Below are 19,695 nucleotides of genomic sequence, written 5' to 3'. Positions count from 1 at the left end.
TCCCATTCTCGCCTCTGCCTTTTATGTACTTATTCGTGCTATCACCTCTCATTTGAAAGGCGTTCAAAGAGTCCTGATCCTCTTTCCCCTTTCTAATTTTAATTTTTGACACTCCAAGCTACCGCCTAATGACTCCGTCATTAAGGATGAGGCTTTGGGCAGGAGGTCGGAAAAGGCGGGTGGAGGCAGGGACTGAGAGCTTTGCACCTCACCCCAGGTGAATCTTCTCTCCTGCTATTTTGTGTGCGGAAAGAAAAGGGGAAAAAATCAGATGCAGGAGTGTTACCACCTCCCCAGGCATCCCAGGATGAAGGAATGGGCAGAGGGTACACAGACAGAATCATAGAACCAGAGAATAGTTTTGGTTGGAAAAAACTTTTTAGACATCCTCATTCACCTTGCTATCCCCTGCTCCTCCACGCCGACTGGAGTTACCCGGCCAGTCCTGTCCCCCTCTGTCCCCCTAGGAGTGTCTAAGGACCTCCACCCGCTCCCCGCAGTCTCCGCCTGTGTCCCGGCCGTGTCCCGGTCCAGATCTCCCTGCCCACCGGCAGCTCCAGGGGTGTGGCAGACAGGGATCCCTGCGGCTGGACTGTGCCCCCGAGCCCAGCTTTGAGCCCACCGCGGGTAGAGCGCTCCACCTCCTTGTCTTCCCTTTGTTGTGCCCTTCCTTCCCTTTTCCGTGCTCTTCTGAACCTTACAAGAGCCTCGGGACTCGTGTAATAGCCCATCATTGTGTTCAGATCTTAACGCGCTGTCATTAGCGCTGTTGTCTTCTTCTTTTCTCTTTTTTCCTTTTCTGTTCCAAAGGCTAATTTAAATCGCATTAAAATCCTAAATAGCTGGCTTAATTAATGGCTTTTGCGGCTCCAGCTGAGATAATCTCCAGGAAACTAAAGCCAAATCTTTCGGCGACTTCCAGCTCGCCAGAAGTCTGGGGCTGGGAAAGGGGCCGGGAGAGGCTGAGCAGAGGGTTTGAGCCGGCTCTGCCGGGACACCGAGCGCTCCGCTGGGCCAGGAGGGAGTGGAGCCTTCGCTCCTGCACCAGCCAGATCTTTGGGAGAAGTTTGGTGACGAGATAAGGCTGGGTTTTGAGAGCTTTCTTGTTTATTTGTTTGTTTGCCTGATGGTTTGTTTGATTTTGTTTCAATTTTTCAGTGGCGTTTTGTTTGTTTGAGGGTTGGGTCTTATTTTTTTGGTCCTTGATTTGTTTATTTCTTTATTTGTTTTCCCTCCTGATCTTCAAAGGAATATTTTCTGGCTGCGCACAGAGGGGCATGGAAAGTCCCTAAGTAGGGATTTCACCCGCTTGGGGCCTTTGTGCTCCTCCACTCTCCTGCAGGGGTAGAAGTTGTGTATTACATCTTTTCTGTCTCACTTTGCTCTCTTCCAAGCTGTGAGGTGCCATGATCCACACAGTTCCAATTTGTTCTGCCTCAGTGGAGATTTTGGACACACACACACACGTGGGATACACCACACAGAGCTGCCGTTGGCATCCCACGAGCTCAGGCACACACACAGGGGGCAAAGTGTGTACAAGCACATGACAAGTGGACACACAGCACACACATACAAGACACATACAACCAGTCAGTGCCTCCTGAGAGAAGTACAGCTCCCCCTGCCCCACTCAGAGCCCACTCGTGGGACACCACGGGTAGAGCCTCAAACCTTTACCACACCTTCACACACACAACCCACCCCGCAGACGGGCTGCCCAAGCCTTTATCCTGCAGGAGTCAGCAGAGGTCCCTGGACACTGTCCAGCAGTGCTCAGCGGTTTTCTGAAGTCACTGGTGCAGAGAGGGCTGGGAGAGGCATTGGAAAGTGCTGATTAGTTCTTATGGCCTGTGTACAGAAAAAGAAAATGAAGCAGATTTCTTTTCTTTTGGCTCTGGTTTGGACCTCCTCCTTCAGCCCAGGAGCTGTAGAAGTTCTCCTCTGTCAGAGCTGATAAATCTCGATCATGGAGGGCTGGTTCTGGGTGCATGAGATTTTCTTACATGTTCATACAATCTTTAAAGTTGGGTTCCTGTAACTATCTATCTCCTCTATTTGTATTATTCTGTTTTCCACCTTGCTTCTCTGAAGTTATTTTTTAAACATTTTTTAAACTTAAAACTCTTACCACTCTTAATATCCTTGAGAACACGATGAAGGTAAACAGGCTGGTCTTAAAAACTGCTGCCACTACCCTCGATTTCCTTAAATTTTTGGGTTATATGTAACATAACCCCCATATTTTGTGCATGCAGGCATGTCTTTGTTTCCTTTGCATGAATGCAGCAGTAAGGGACATCTCAGAATTGTTTCTCTTCATTGAACAAACCAGTTTATGTGACTACACACATGATGCAAAGTTTGTTAACTTAAATAAAGCCAAAAGAGCAACTGGGGGGGGGAAGCAGTACTTGATATTTTTCCTGACAAATGTTTTAGAATTTTGAATATTTAGCTCCTGATGTTGACTGGGTCATGTGAGGATAATTTGGAGAAAAATCTTATTTCCTTGTAGACCTTTGGGACCTGAAAATGAGATTAAATAGTACTGATAAACTCTGTACTCTTAGCTGCTTGGTTAGATTTGCTGCATAGTGGGGAAAAAAATGCTAAGGAGAGGCAGATTCTAATGTCTAAATTTTGTAAGAAATTGCCAGAATTTCAGAATAGGGCAGAAAATATACTGTGAACAGGAGACTCACACAAAGAACACCTGTAGATATAAATAATAGACTAATAAAAAGCCTAACATTCTATTAATATTTTATATAAGATTAATCTGTCAGCATTCAGCCGTGCTTATACTTAATAACATACACAAGTACACAAATGTGCATATCCTGAAAACCAAAATGAGCAGTATTTGTGCACTGTTGTCACCAGTATATTATGATATTTGCTTACACAACTGCGTGATATTTACAGGTGAATATCTTGGAGGAAAGGACTATTATTGATTGAATATAAAAATTGTCTGCTACAATTAACAAAAAAGAAATGGTCTTGCAGAGTGTAAGGATGTGTAAGGGTGTGTGTATCTATACAAAATTACAGCCATGCATTTTACAGAATATTTGTATTTAAAGTGGAAAAACCAGCTAGTGACATCAGTTGCTATTTCTCTCTCTCATTCCTAATAAAACAGAAACATGGCTTATGAAAAATATAAAAGGGTGTCATAATATCAGTTTTATCAATGAAAGGATGCACAGACAGTTAACTCTGAGGGCATCAGGGAGCCTTACATTTCAGCAGGTGCCCAAGTGCACAACTAAATCGGAATAAATCACTGAATTCCAGTCACCCTGTTGTCTTCTTCATCTACACAAAGGGAACCTGCAATGAAAACAATCCAGGCTCTCTTTTATTCACGGATTATTGGGATTTTCATTGTGTTGACATGACTGTTGGGTTAGAGTAGGGCTCTGTTGTTCTTGCTGCTGTCATCTACACAACCCATCACGAGCTCGTGTTGGCATTTTGTACTGACATGTGCTATTTGATGGGGAGACAGGAATAAGGAAAGGCAAATGCTTCCCCAATGTTTGCTCTGATTACCTTTTTCAGTATTACATAGACTAACTTTTGCTTATTCTAGGCTTGGGACACTAAGCCAAAGTGCAGTTCACATGAAGGAGTTTGTTGTGTTGAGCATGAAACAGTCAGAGAGAAAAGGATTGGGCCCCAAAAAGTAAGCCAGCAAAAACTTAGTCTTTTATTATTCCTCTCCCTCAGATCACTTGAAAATAATAATAAATAGAATCATAGAATATTTGGGGTTGGAAGGGATCTTTAAAGATTGCCTAATCCAACACCTTACAATGAACAGGAACATCTTCAGCTAGATCAGGTTTCAGATGATCTCCTACAGTGATTTAGTGACTCAGTATGGGGCAGTTTGGGGCTCTTGGTCTTTTTCCCTGATGTGGTTGGCTGCACAAAGCATATCTTTTCCTCACCCATCTTTTTCCTCAAGATCAATCGTATTTGTTGAAATCAACATGAAGGTGAAATACTAGAGTGTAAAACTCTGTTATGTAGAAAGAATTAATTGACTAGATTTGGATGAAAGAGGAGCCCAGAAGAAGAGTTTGTGTGCCTGAAAGCTCCCCTTCTTTCTTTTTTTTTCCCCCTAATCTATCAGCTGCAATATAAAATATATTCTCCCTTCATCTAAATCTTGTCTTGCCTGTGTTTTCAGACCTCTATGGCTGTAAGAGAACAACCATCACCATTTACAGTCATCCCTAGCACAGTATCTTACAGCAACAGTGAAGTCAGACCAGACCATGTAATCAGTTCCCTATGGAAATAAACAGTTGTCCTAAAAAGAATCTTCTTAACATTCACAGGCTATTTCACGTGGTACTCAGAGCACGAAATTGCTGAGGCAATCTCCTGGATGATCTCACCAGTTATCTCTCTGTCTGCCTGCTCTCATTTTCTTTCTCCCAGCTTTGCCACAGGACCAGTGCTGCGGGTAACTAGTCAGGGAGCAATAGACAATTTTCCCTTCTCCGTGTACACTGGTGGGCTCATTACTTTGCTGTTTGTGTGTGTGTGTGTCGCTCTTCATTTGATGAGCTGAGGGGTCTTATGTACCCTGGCACTGGCATTTAGTCTGTAAAGATTTTTAAAGCCAGTAAAAGCTGCTAAGAGGAATAGAGATCTCCGTGTTGAACTGCTAGACTCACAATAGACATTATTTCCATTCTGGTTTTGAGGGCACTTCTGCTTCTTTGGCTTGTGTCTGATAACATCCCACCACTCAAATACCCTGTTAGGACAATACTGGCTCAACAATTAGATGAGGAATATTTTTTCCAATAAAACCTGCAGTGGCATTGCGTTGATGGAAAAAAAATCTGGTTTTTGCCACTGCAATTCAGTACAATTTAAAACATATCTTGTCACCTTCATGTTGAGCTGCACTCCTTCAGAAAATCATTTGTCCACTCTAAGACATGGTCAGAGTATCAAGGAAGGAATACACTAAAGTGTGTGTGTTTAGCAAGAAACCTATTCCCTCATCTGCTTGTGTGGTTGCCCTTCTCCTTTCCCATTTCTTTCCAGCAGCCCACCATGCCTTTTTCTTTTTACCATGTGGTGTAAAGGCCAGGACTTCATCCATCTCCTCTCCAAGGAGGAGATTCATTTATGACAAAACAGAGCTTCATCTAGAAAGCCCCACACCACTCTCTGTTGCTGTGTCAATGAATAATTAATACAGTGAAATAATTATATGCAACAGAGTTTGCCTTCTTGTAATTTGTAGCTTGTTCTCCATGTTTCTGGAAAGCAAATGGCTTAAACTTGTTATTTTCTTTTACTTTTAACCCTGACCTGGCTTACCTGGAATTGTTTTGTTTGACATCACATTGCTTAAGCAGGATTTTTAAAAATATTTTAGGCTGTGAGCAACTTTCTACTAAAAAGTAATGAGAAGTGTTCCAGGAAATTCTGGTTAAAGTAGAAGCAGCTGCAGCGTAACAGGTTCTTGGATTAAAGAAACTATTTTTATCTGGCATAAGGGGTGCACATACTGGCTTAACCTGGCAAGAAGATAAACTTTAATATGACACTGATTTCAGTACAGCCTCACTCATTATAAAATCTACAGACTCACTGAAGTAAACAAATATGTACACAGTGCCACTATTTTCTTGACACATATATATATACACATGTGTACATGGATTGTGTGGTAGATGCCAAACAAACAGATCTACTCAGTGTTAACACACTTCACAATGTACCTGACAGACCAGAAGTCTGAAAATGTTTCTTGAAAATATTTACAGGTTTCTGGAAAAAAAATCCACTGAAAAAAAAAACCCAAACACCACAACAACACAAGCCCAAAATTATTTGAGGCATGTGGCACCAGATTTCTGTACTTGAGCATATGAGCTCATTAATTGCAGCTTTGAGCTGTGTAAAAATGTGCATCAGTGCCCTTGATGTGTGTATATGTTTGGTGATGCACGATTTGTCTCTATATCCTGTCTGAGAAATGGACACTAATATTTGCCCAGTAACATAGTTAGAAAAGTCATAAAATACCCTGCTGTACTGAGTCAGGATCTCACCCATCTGGGATTGATACCAAGAGATGTTCTTTTCTGGTGTTGCTGTCAGCACAAATGTTTAAATATACCTTCAAGAGCTGAAATATTTGGAAAGAAATTCTGTTTGCCTTATGTAAGCAAGAAGTAGTGTGCCTTTAATGAAGTTCTATCCTTCAGTCTGTCTCTGTGAGAAGTGGAACAGAGCCACCTTAGTTTTAAGAGAGATTGCATGTGGAAAAAAATGAAGGTCTAGGATCTTGTATAAAGTGAGCCTATTCTATTCTATTCTATTCTATTCTATTCTATTCTATTCTATTCTATTCTATTCTATTCTATTCTATTCTATTCTATTCCATTCTATTCTATTCTATTTCTATTTCTGTTTCTATTTCTATTCTCATTGCAGAATTTAGATTACAAGCTAAAATTTTTAAGCATAACAAAGTGAAGTCTTGTAATGAAAAAAAAGATCAAGGTGTTCCCAGGAAAGAAGAAATTAACACAGTGGTTTCAAAAATACAGCATGTTTGCTTTAAACATGAATGATGAGCACAGACTAAATCTGCACTGAGAAGGTCTTTATAGAATCATCCTCACATAAACCATCTGAACTCCTTGTAGTAGTGCACTGAGTTATATGATATTTTATATCATATGCAGCTCATTCTTTTTTTCCCTCATCTTTCCCCAAGGGAATAATTGTGCATGCAGTGGTAAGATTTATTTCTTCCACAGAATTTTTATTGCAGTCAGGTTGGAGAAGGCAGGTCAAAGAAAAGTGTTTTGCACTTAGTGATGAAATATGAGTCAGTCCCTAAGATTTTTTTCTTTTTCCCTGGGAGTTCGTTCTACTCTCTTGGATCAGTTGCAGGGAAAGTTCTCTGTCCCTCTCTCCCTCTCCCTCTCTCTCTCTCTCTCATATTAACTTTAAGTTAAAAGCTTCACTTTGCCTGAGGAGTTATTGATCACAATCTTGACTGAAAGAGGCCACACCTTGAGTGTTGTGTTCAGTTCTGGGCCCCTCAGTTCAGAAAGGATATTGAGGAGCTGGAGAGAGTCCAGAGAAGAGCAACAAGGCTGGTGAAGGGACTGGAGCACAAGTGCTGTGGGGAGAGGCTGAGGGAGCTGGGGGTGTTCAGCCTGGAGAAGAGGAGGCTCAGAGGTGACCTCAGCACTGTCTGGAACTGCCTGAAGGGAAGTTCTGTCCAGGTGGGGGCTGGTCTCTTCTCCCAGGCACTCAGCAATAGGACAAGGGGGCACGATGGGCTCAAGCTCTGCCAGGGGAAATTTAAGTTGGAGATCAGAAAAAAATTCTTTGCAGAGAGAGTGCTCAGGCATTGGAATGGGCTGCCCAGAGAGGTGGTGGATTCACCATCCCTAGAGATTTTTAAACGCAGATTGGACGTGGCACTGAGTGCCATGATCTGGTAAATGGACTGGAGTTGGACCAAGGGTTGGACTCGATGATCTTGGAGGTCTTTTCCAACCCAATCGATTCTATGATTCTTTGATTCTATGATTCTATCATTCAGCACTTTGAGACCCAGGCCAAGTAATTGCCACTCTCAAGAAATAAACAATTCCAGACCTAACCTGAGATAAACTGATGTAGCTCAATAGATTTCAATCGTTAATATCAGCTGAGGATTTGACCTAACTTTGGAAGGAATTTGCAAGGGTTCAAAGGTGTGGAAAGCTGTTGATGTCGCAAATCACTGCAAACTTATAGTGCTGCACTTTGTACTCTTAAATTCTGTTGTGAGAGTTAAACATAACATTTTTCATTAGAACCAGCATCCTAATTTTTTCACCAACTGCTTTTTTTAAATCATGAGTGATGCCTAAATATCCAATCTGATTTTGTTAATCATATTGGATAAAAAAGGTCTTAGTGATAATACATAGTTTTTACTGAGCATGAAATCTAATTAGATCAAACAACCATAATGATGTACTTTAATCTAAAGCTTGTAAAATCTGACAATTCACTCTTCCCACACTGAAATTTCAACCCATTCATCTTTCTCAAAACAACAATACTATAAAAAAACCAAACCACACACCTACTAAGAAAAACCAAACCCAAACAAAACCAACCACAAGTGAAGGACACAATTGTTCTTCAAGTCTGAGTTTGCTAAAACATGAAACATGAGGTTTCCCCCACTCTAACATTTCTTTCGGTTTGTAGGTGGCACCTGTGTTGTCAACCCCACAGACCTGTTCTGCTCTGTTCCTGGTCGCTTATCTCTACTCAGCTCCACTTCCAAGTACAAAGTGACCATCGCAGAGGTGAAGAGGCGCCTTTCACCACCAGAATGCCTCAACGCCTCCCTCCTGGGAGGTATTTTGAGAAGGTAAGTTGAAGGAGGGAATAACAAGTCCTGGACAGTGCTGTAAATTATGTAATTTTATTTTCTCCCAAGAATCTTTGTTCTCTTCCTTCCTTGGATAGGTGTTCATATGTGGGGCCACACGAGGAAATGGATTGAGAAGGAACTCTGGGGAGTTTTTAATAAATTTTTCATCAAACTGATTTTTTTTTTACCCCCTCAGTTCATTTATTCAGAGATACGGATAGGTGTTGCTTTGCCTTGTTTTGAATGAAAAAAAAAAACCAAAAAAAATACCTTCAATATGTGGAAAAGTTCACCAGAGCTACAAATCTGACTTCTTGCTGAGAAAGTATCTCAAAGCAAATTGTTTTACCCAGTGTAGTTACAGCCTTCCCTCAGCTAACAACTAAAACATGAAGATGTAAGGAGGCCTTTTTTAATTTCTTTCTCCTTTGCATGTCTTTTGAGGACAAAAAAGAGAGAATAAGCTGGGTTTGCTTTTCGTGTTGTGAGATACTGAAGGAGAAGCAAGGAATTAGGTAGAGTTTTGCCTCTGACCCTTGGCTGGCCAGAGCAGACACCTGCAGAGAGCAGGAGCAGAAATGAGGAAAGAGGCAGAGTGCCTCACACTGCAAGTGGAAAACCAGGAGGCAGCTGTAATTCAGGCCGGCATATCTGAGTGGTGGTTTCCCTGAGGTGTCAGCTCAGATGGCACAAGCTACTTGAATACCCTTTGATCAAAACTAGCTGGAAAGTCATGGGCTATTTCACTGCTGTCACTGAGGGCCACACTGATCCTCATACTTACACTGAAAGTCATTTCAACCAACCTGCAGCATTCTAAGGGATGTAGGCATTCAAGAGCTGTCTTGAGCCATCTTGGAGAATAATGACTATAGATCATAACAGTTTTTCAGGGCATAAGTCTCATTTAACTGCCTCTATAGGCATTGAACTTCAAAATCTACATCCCCAAAAAAATTCCTCTCTTTTTCCTCCACCCTGGAGAAACCTCCAGCTGATATTCACTTTAAATACTCTCACTGTAGACTTCATCAATACAGTGCAAGTCACTAAGAATCCAAGGGCATCACCTGAAATGTGGGAACTCATTTCTCTCTTCTTTTAAAATGCTAGAATGAACCCCATATTTTTTGACCCAGCCTCAACTTCCTCTCCCAAATCAACCTTGGGCATGTTTCCACAGGTAGCAAAAACCAAAGGCCTAGTCCTAGCCAGCAGTTTGGATGTGTTACTTCTGTATTATGAAGCAGAGAGTGTAACTGAATAGATTTCGTAAGGTTACAACTGAGGGTTTCACAGCTAAAGAATAGGCTCAAACACTGTGTTTGATCAGCAAACACAGCAAAACCAGATCTCATGGATAGTCTGCCTGAGGCCTGGCAGGGATGGCTTTGCCTCCTGTGAACAGCCACTGGATATGTATTTTCCCAATTAGCTTGCCTTCAGAATAAAGTGTTCTTCAGAATGAAGAAAAAAGTCTTCTCAGAAGACAACTTCTGACAAACAACATGGCCAAAGTTGTGGTAGTTCTTAGTGGGTAAAAAAAGATATCCAAGCAGTGAGATTGCAAGTTTCGTTCCTCCTTCTGCCTGAAGGAACTTTAACCTGCACCTTAAGACATCTAGTTAGTTGTTCTTTATTCTCAGTGATTGGTTTTCTAACCTGCTGGCCCCTCAGTCTCATTTGGCATTAGTTAAGTATTTGTTGTAGAAAAACAAGGGTGTAACTGTAGTTATGACTCTTACCTAATGGACAGATCATTCATTTGGGATGCAAGATGTGTGGGTTCCAGTCACTGCTCTATTCACTGTTTAAGCATTTTAACATCAGTTATTTGCTGTCAGCTGGCTGCTGCATCTGCCCAAAATATACAGGTTAAAATTCCCCCAGACTGAGGAAGAAATTGAACCTATGTCTGCTGTGTAAGTGGACCTCTCAAATGCCTCAAACCCTGAGGTGCTGAGAAAAGCAGCACCTGGATGCACCTGGATCACTTTGTGAGAACAAGGAGACACAGGTGTTTGGGATAGTGACATAAATAACCAATGATGACTGAGGTTTTAGCTTCAGTATTTCATATTGCCTTCTCCTTCTTCCCTGTAAGTTTTGGGCTTGGTAGAGAACATTTTTGAGCACCCAAGCCTCTACATAAATTATAGAGGGATGGTTAGATCTGGGTTCCATAAAGACATCCACATTTAAGTAGCTGTCTGGCTTCCTTTAATAGTCAGATGAGTAAAAGTCCACTCACTCTGGATATCTGTAATATAATTTTAGAAGGTCATGTTTCTCTCTAGTTCCTCTTTGAAGCCTGGCTTGGCTAAATCAGATATAATTGTTTGCACTGTCAATGTTTATATTTAGTCATTGTAATCCCAGGCTTTGTGCACAAATCAGGATACTGGGCTCCAGTAGGTGGAAAGCTGTCTGAAGATCTGATGCCCCTGTGACAGGCATTAAAATGTTTAACTCTGCCAAAGAACCAATGTTAAAGACTCATGTAGGGCAAGCAGGATATTGAGAACAGGGCTCTGGAATATTTTCTATTGATGTCACTCCTGTAGGCATTACCCCATGCATTTGTGGACACAGTGTATACAATTTCTAGACTTATATTAACATGGCAAAAGGTGCCAAATAACAACAAGTGTCTCTCTTTCCTGCTGTTCTCTCGTGACAGAGCAAAGTCCAAGAATGGAGGACGCTGCTTGAGAGAAAAGTTAGACAGACTGGGACTGAATTTGCCTGCAGGAAGAAGAAAAGCAGCAAATGTCACACTCTTGACTTCCTTGGTAGAAGGTAAGGTTTCTAATATTGCAATATAATATAACCATAATTAAAATGTTTTGTTGTATACAACACTTTTCAGCCACCATGTTAAACACTATAATCTGTATTTTATGTACAGAGGAGAATTGACCTGCCTAAAGACACAGAGAGAGAATGAGCGACAAAATGGAAGCTCACTCTAAGATATCTTGGCCCCCAGCAAGTGTCTTGGTCCTGCAGTTTCCTCAGCATTGATTTGTGCTTTTTGTACTGGGATCTGACTTACAAATCGATGATCCAAGTGTTCTTGTGAGAGAGATGACTGTCTTGTAACAACTCTATAAGTAGGTTTGTTTATCCTCCTTTTTATTTTTTTTCAACTTGTGAATTTCCTGGAGCTGATCCAAAAATGTGATGATTTTTTTTTCCTCCCATAAGAAAGCATAATATTTAGACAAGCCTTTTCCCCCCACACATAAATGAATGAAGTCTGTTTTCAGATAAACTCTAGACAGGCCCAAGAGACACATTCTTGCCCTTTGTTTGTTGTTTAAATACAATTCACCAAATACTGCCAAGCTCTTCAAATCTTCAGCTGGGAGATGCAGGTTCAAACCCCTCAGGCAAAGGGAAGAAACTCTACCTGCATCTATTCTATTCTGGGTGAATCCACTAAGTACCCAGTTTGTTGCCTGGCTGCAAGTAGCAGCTCTGGGAATTTCAGATCCCTCCTCCCTGATGTTGAAATAACTCACCTCATCCTAAAGGTCAGTGTCTTCTACTATCATAACCTGAAAGGTCCATACAGATCTAGGCAAGTAGGCTGAGGTCTCAGCACACATTATCACAGAATTACAAAAGGTTGAGGCTGGGAGGAACCTCTGGTCATCTCCTAGTCCAATCCTCCTGCTCAAAGCAGGATAATTAGAAGAGGTTGCTCAGGACCTTGTCTACTGACTTTTTTATTATCTCAAAGGTTGGAGGCTCTTCAAGGCAGAAATAGTGTTGAATTTTGAAGTTTTTTCAGCATCTGTGACAAGGGACTGAGGTTTTCACGGTCTACTGAGCACAAAAAACCTACAGTGGGGCTGCTCTGAAATACAGTTGTGTTCGTATCACACCTGCTTGTAATAAAGGGAAAGCCAAAATGAAGTTATAGTCTTAGAAAAGGTACCAGGTTAGAGCATCAGGGGCTGTTGTGACCCTCACAGTCCTTCAGGCATCTTCCATCAGGAAAGAGTAAACACAGCTATGTTTTTTTTAGTAAACAGAGCAATGATTGAAAGCTGAAAGGGGGTAGATTTAGACTGGATCTTAGGAAGAAACTCTTCCCTGTGAGAGTGGGGAGGCCCTGGCACAGGTTGCCCAGAGAAGTTGTGGCTGCCCCATCCCTGGAAGTGCCCAAGGCCAGATTGGATGGGGTTCTGAGCAACCTGGTCTAGTGGAAGGGGGTTGGAACTCGATGGTCTTTAAGATGCCTTCCAAACCAAATCATTCTATGGTTCTGTGTCTAGTTGCTCATTCGTCAGAAGAGACTGAGGGTGAGGTAGCTCTCTTTCAACTGCTGGCCTGGGATTTAGGGCAAAGTACCTTTACTGTAGGTCACGATTAGATTCCTGTTTCCCAGGAATGGACCTGTGCTCACCTCCCCACCCTTTATTCAAAGCCAGGAGCAAAACTGTTATCAAGCCTATGATGTTTCTTTTGTTCTTGGACTGCCTTCCTGTGAGTCCTAAAGATAAATACTGAGGTGACTGAGCTCAATTTTTGCCTGAATATGCTAATCATGAATTTTATCTACTGGAATTTTTGGGAATGGCACCACCATGTGTGTTACCATTCCAACAGAAGCTCATTTCTGTCTGTGTAACCAATCCTGGGTCAAACTTGGCAGTGCTCATTGAATTCTTTCTCATATAAGCTGCTCTTCCTCTGGACATGCAGATACTCCTTCCAAGTGTAACTACCTTATAGCACAGTTTCTGCAAGATATCCATCCCTGAATGGTTCCTGCTGCTGGAGGAGACAGAAATGGAAGGACACAGGCTCATTTTCTGGCTTAGGGAACCTGTAAAGAAAGAAACATGAGCTTTTTCTGTGTGATTTCCATACAGAAATTGAAATAATGATTTATTAGTCTTATTAAATCTTGCACTGTGTGGACCTCTCATAAGGACCCAGCATTGTGTCATTCTTGATTAATTTAGGTGGTTCTAAGTTTATTATACAAAATGTCCTCACAGTCTTCAATGCATTGAGGCCTTTAATATCTCTGTAAGGTCGGAGTGTGCTCAGCCTCAAATACCTGTTTGATATTAGAAAAGACAAAGTTAGTTGTATGGTGATTTGGTGTATTGACCAAAACCATCTCAAAAGTCTCTGGCATGACTAATACTATTCTTCCTCTAAAGCAGACTAAAATAATTGATTTTTGGGGAATACTTCTAAATGACTTTATGAAAATTAGTCTGTGTCCTTTTTTCCCCCTGCAACTTTGTTTCTTTTGGAGTTGTGCATGGCTGCTGGATCTTTACTGTTATTCTTGTTTTGTCGGGTTGCATCTTTAGCGTCTTTGGCAGGGACTTCTGAGGCCTGAAGTAGGAATTTTTTGCCAGTTCTGTTCTTTTTGTCATCCATATAAAGCAGCACAATGGCTGGATGACAGATGGAGAGAATGAAGTCAATGTTGCAGGACTCTCAGCAGAGTGGGGACACATCTTTGTGCAACCTGTAGGCGAGGGATGCCCTCTAGTGCCTAGACTAGATGCAGGGAAAGGTCATTTTTGTTACCATCTCCAAAAGGAAAGTTTCCACATCTCGGCTAATGCAATAAAGGCTCCTCCATTAAACACTAGTATTGTCATGGTCAAGCCTTACTGCTGACTCAAAGGAGTCAAAAGCCTCTCCAGTAGGAACAAGGAAGGATGTGAACAGAGGAGAGATGTCCCCTTCTATCTGGACAGGTCACTTCTAAGGCAGAGACAGCATAAATGTGATTGCAGGTGCAGGTAAAGGTAATGAGCAAATGATTTCAAACCCTCAAGATAAACATAATAATAACAAAAATTTAGAATAACTTACAAAGACAACTAGAGTTTGTTTTCCTGTCAAACCTAATTAAGACACTAAATTTCTTAGAGAATTAATGGCACTCATTTTGGGGGGACCAAAACTCTTGAGAAAAATAGGTCAGTGGTTACTTTTTTCATCCTGCTTTCAACTGTCACACACTTCTCCCCCACCAGCCTTTGTTTAAATATCTTTCCACTTGTTCCTCCTCCCTTCTCACCCCACAAATAGAATAAACTCCTTTCACCTCCCGCCTCTCCCTCCTCCCCCTGAGTAACATTTCTGCTGGGTAGAGCATCCAGACGAGGTAAAGCCAAGGAGAGAGTGGGAGGCTCAGATGCCGTGTCCCCCTCCTGGGACACAGCTTCTGCCTTCACTCTGCATTGGAGCATCTCTCACTCTTTCAGGACCCAGGGGAGCCTCACACTGCTCCTTGCACCTGCCTACAGAAACCTTTCAAGGTACATGGTTGGTCTCTCCACTGAGGCTTCCCGGAGCTGTCTCTGCAATTCCACTCCAGCAACTGTCCTTTTCCATCACATGAAGCTCTCTGGTCAGCTGAGCAGAGGCAGCGCTGCCGAGAGCTGCAAAGCCGCGTGTTGGATTTAAGGAGCGTCCATGATCCCAAACTGCTCTTTGTCTCTGCAGGAGGCAAAGCTGGGGATGTCACACACAGGGAAATTTGATTTTTAGATTGAATTTAGGTTGAAATGAGGCAACTAACTGTAAAAGTCTGAGAATTTAAGGGGTGTCTGCCTTTAGTGTGACTTTAACCCTGCTGCAAATAACAACTGGGCAGAAGAAAGCAAATCTAAGGTAAAAGAGGTCAGTTCATCCACATTTCCAACATTTCCATGTTCTGCCCTAAAATAAAAGTTTGACCAGATTATAAAGGGGAAAAGCAAAGAATATATTCTATGACAATGTGTACAAACAGCCTTCCCCCACCAAGCATATCCTACTGTACCATAATCCAAAGGATCTCTAACCCCCCCCCAAAAGTATATCATGATCCACTTCTTAATATCAAATCATCATTTAGTCCTAATTCCAAATTACATTTTTGCTCAACACAGAGATATGATAAATCAAGTTCTGCAGAGTGTTTTCATGTCCAGACTACTATTTTTATTTAGAATTTAAAGATGTAATTTAGGATACCTACTCCTTATAGCATATGGAAGTGCGTGTTTGTATAAATAAATATGCATAGCTCTAATATGTACTTGTATACATCAGTTCCTATTTCCAGTAAAATCTATTTTCATTTTAATTATTTCACAAAAACTATAGTTACATTTGTATATACATTTTTGCCTACCTATATCCACACTAGATAAGGGATTTTGTTTCTTTTCACTCACAAATTTATCTCTTCATATACTATTAATATTCCATCACCATCCCATCTCCAAATGAGTTTTATACTTTTGAATAATTTTCTCAGATCATCAGAACAGTTTAGCATAATTTTCTCAGCTCTAGTAAATGATATAAATCATCTTTGTAAATATAAATTTGAACAACAATTCACATTTTCATTCTCCTTTTTTAACACTAAGTGAAACACACAAATTTCAATCACTTTATTGTTGATAATGTTAAATAAGTGCCCACATTTCATCACACAAAGTTTTGCTCTCTAGAGGAAATCAAGACTTTTCCAGGGGCTAAATGTTTAAATTCTTTGCTCTCTGCATTCCTTGTATTGTTGCTGGGTCTGAGTGGGACCATGATAAAGCTGTCTGGAGAATTGTAATTCCACCCGATGGCAGGTCCAAAGGGTTTTACTTTTATCTTCCTTCCATGGTGGAATGAAGAGAAACCTATCAAGTGTTTTCATGGAATTTGGTGTAAAACAAAAATCTGGTGCTCTTCTGCAATGGATTTACTCTTCAAGTCTTTATTTAAGGAAGAGTAAGAGCAGAGCTCAAATAGAAATTTTGAAGCACCTCTACAGAAATGTAGTAGCTATGGCTTAAATTTGTAGTCTTTCTCCTCCATGACGAGGTCCAAGATAGATGTTTTAAACACAGAGCTGCCAGTCAGCTCTGCATCTGTTCATTCTGATTCACTGTTAACATATCACCAAAATCCATTTTGTTTTCAGTGAAGGTTACTTCTCTTGAAGCTGTAAACTAAGTGGAAATCATTTCTTGTTTCAACTCAGAGAAAATGATTTCTTGTTAACTTCTTATTCTTTTCAGGCATGCTGGAAATCATGTTCAAAAAAATCCAAGTAAAGCAGATGATTTTGGTTATAATCTTCATTTTTTGCTGTAGGGTTGGTTGTAGCTGCAGAGGATGTTGACTGATATCAGCAAACAGATTGCCTGGGAGGAATGAATGTATTTTGGTACCCCCTGAATTCAGCTGGGTCAGATAAACTTACAGCAAAGTATTGGCTTGTGGAATCAAAAAGTGTTTTTGTTATGGACTCTAGTGGTAAAAGGGGAGAGAATTAAATCTGAAAAGGGGTAGAATGGAGCTGGAATGCAGGTCAGCATATGTGGTTCCTTATTAGTCCCATTGTCCCTGACACAGGACCACTGTTTCCATGGAAGTTCTCTTCCTTGGCTTGGCCAGGTCTGTGCAGAGCACACCCAGTCTTGCTGGGGAAAGGATTCATCTCACCATTTCCACCTCAGTTGTATCAGTCGTTTTATGTCAGATTATAGTAAATAGGGAGAAATTCTTGGTGTTTAATTATTAAATTAAGTTAATAAGTAAATATTTGGACAGGTTGCTCAGAAAAGCTATGGATTCTCCATAGTTGCAAATATTCAAGACTAGGCTTGAAAATAAATAGTTTAATCTAAGCCATGCTTTTTCAGTAGGAGGTGATCTCTTGACTTCCCTTCTAACCTAGACTTTTCCATAACTCCTTTAATTCCCTCTTGCTTTCTATTCTAGTATAGGACTATACATTCTTCAAGTGCTATTTTGTCTCCATTGACTTTAAAGTATGAGGTCAGATCACTATTGATAGTTAATCAATAGCTCTCAAAGGGTGGATTTACAGGTCCTTCAACCCTCCTAACTGCTCACCTGGAGCATCAGCCTGGTCTTCAAAGAGCCAGAGTCCAATGCCACCTCTCTTGATGGCAATCAAACACACAGCTCTGAAAAAAAAAAAAAGTAGAATACAAAACCCCCTAACACCTGAACTCCAAATCTGTTCTGGAGCAGATCTCTGTTAGTCACTCATGCAGGTGTGTTTCAGCATACGCTTCTGGTAGCTGACCTATTTCTTCCTTCTACAATGAGATGAGAGCAAGTGTCATCTGGAAGAGACTATTTCCCACCAGGGAAAGACTAATTTAGGCACAGATGTTCACAATCCAGGCAGCTGCTTTGGATCAGATAAATGCCACACCAAGGTTGTCAGAGTCTCAGCATGCAGGTCAGAGTGTTCACTAAACCCTGCAATAAAGTTCTGGGTTCTCTAAGGTAGTAAAGAGGGTCAGGTTCTTCCAGAGGCATTTGGCAGCCAGCATGGAGTTGGGTTATGGTGACCAGACTCTGTAGTGAGGTAGAGACGTGCTCAGTGTCACACACTTCTCACAGAGCCCAACAGAGCCATGTACTTCTTTGCCATGATTTAGCCACCTGTAAAATAACAACCACCTTCTTCATTGTCCTCCCTTTTTGTGTTGCCTGGTCAATATTTTTGCAATCTTTTTGGAAACAGGATTACTTCTTGAGCTCTTCTTTGGGGTCTGCTCATCTTTCATGTGGGGCACTTGTATTGTCCTGTTGTCTTAACCCCTAAACAAGTGTACTGAAGTGTATGTTATTCCTATGACTCTCTCCTGGGACAGAGGGCCATTTTTCCTTTAGACATAGGGAAGTGAAGCACCAAAAGCTGACTCAGGTCTTCAGAGTTATTTATTCCAACCATCCACTCCTTTCCATGCCTTAAATATCAATGATAAACAGGGCTTACAAAACTGGAGCAGCTGTCCAGTACTCACTGGGGACAAGGGAGGGAGCTAAACAGAAGTGTCTTGACTGGTATTTTCTCATGAGAATATCCTTCCTTCTCTTGAGAGAAATATCCTTCCTATCTCTGGCTGGCACCATCTGAAGACTAAACACGAACAGGCCAAATGGGCTGAAATGTGTAGCTGAGTTGAGAATGACTATCAACAGAAGTTATTTGCTATGGTTTGGGGTTATTTTAAGAGTGAAGTAAATTCTGTAACAATAATAATAACCCTAAAAACTGACTGTCCCATTTTGTTTGACCACAGGGGAAGCATTACATTTGGCCAGAGATTTCGGCTACACCTGTGAAACAGAGTTCCCTGCCAAGGCGGTAGGAGAGCACATTGCCAGGCAGCACATGGAACAGAAAGAGCAGACAGCGAGGAAAAAGATGATCCTAGCAACAAAGTAAGAAGGGAAGGGAAACGAAAAAAGAAATCTGTCTGTCACTTCTTGGTGTTGGATCTGGGGGCTGGGGGAGGGAGGAGTGGGAGTATGGAGCTGGGATTGTGGTGACTGCTATCACAACAGTGCTCACTGACAGAGAGTGAGAGCAACCCTTGTTAGAGACTCTGTAAGAGGGACCTTATTTACTGCAGGGAGGGTTTAGTGGCTGTGCTCTCACTGGCTGCAGTTGAGGGGGCACATACAACTTCTCAGATGCTTTGGTTTAGATGAGAGGAGGGAATACTATTACATGGTAAGATCTGTAGGACAGAGACTGGCTTTGTCTTCTGTTTGCATATGAGCGGGAGATCTAAGCTCCTACTGAAGAAATGGTGTCAGACAATTATCATTAGTCTGCTGAGTGAGTGTGAGTTTGTAGAGGGACAGATCCTCTCTGGCTGGAATTTGAAAGAGTTCTCCTGAAGTAAAAGACACTGGAACAATGTACAACAGCAGGGGAGCTTTGCTAAAGACATTAAAGACACAAAGAGACACCAGACACTGCTCTAAACAAGCCACTTACCTCCCTGGAGCAGTAACATCATGTTAGGATAACATTTCAGCTAGATTAATTAGCCCTGATGAGGGAAGAATTAGCCTTCATGAGCCATGGGAAACAGGGATAAAGAGCCTGTAGATCTACTGCCCTAGGTGTGTGATATGACTGCATGGGGTAACATTGATCATGTTCACACTCTCACTGTGCTGACTGCAGTGTTACATGTGAGGCTGCAGTAGAGCTGAGGCCAGAAATCCAGGATCTCAAGTCATCATCTCAGTGCTGGAAATATTTGTAAATCACCCAAGCTGTGATACATCTGACTGAGAGGACTCACCATGGAGTAAGGGAGAGGGCTGCCCAGCAATAGGAATGTCTGTGTATCCCAATGTCCTTCTGCTCTGCCAAGCTTCCTGGCCTTGGTGTCCCCTTATATCTAGAGCTCTTTGCTCTGAAGGTGACCCAGAGACAAGATGTACCAAAACATCTCAGG

At 41.6% G+C, this 19,695-nt stretch overlaps 1 protein-coding gene across 1 annotated transcript in view; it reads left to right on the top strand.

The window, feature by feature from the left end:
• TFAP2D (transcription factor AP-2 delta) overlaps positions 1–19,695 on the top strand; it is a 52,183-nt gene that overhangs the window by 9,076 nt on the left and 23,412 nt on the right. Inside the window, exons 4-6 of the mRNA XM_071547750.1 lie at positions 8,263–8,428; positions 11,112–11,230; positions 18,523–18,664. Coding sequence (XP_071403851.1) covers positions 8,263–8,428; positions 11,112–11,230; positions 18,523–18,664 — 427 coding nt within the window. The remainder of the gene's footprint in view (positions 1–8,262; positions 8,429–11,111; positions 11,231–18,522; positions 18,665–19,695) is intronic.

The sequence above is a fragment of the Pithys albifrons genome, chromosome 2, assembly GCF_047495875.1.
Source record: "Pithys albifrons albifrons isolate INPA30051 chromosome 2, PitAlb_v1, whole genome shotgun sequence".
Lineage (NCBI taxonomy): Eukaryota > Metazoa > Chordata > Aves > Passeriformes > Thamnophilidae > Pithys > Pithys albifrons.
Note: the sequence above shows the minus strand (reverse complement) of the source record. Positions and strands in the feature narration are given on the sequence as shown.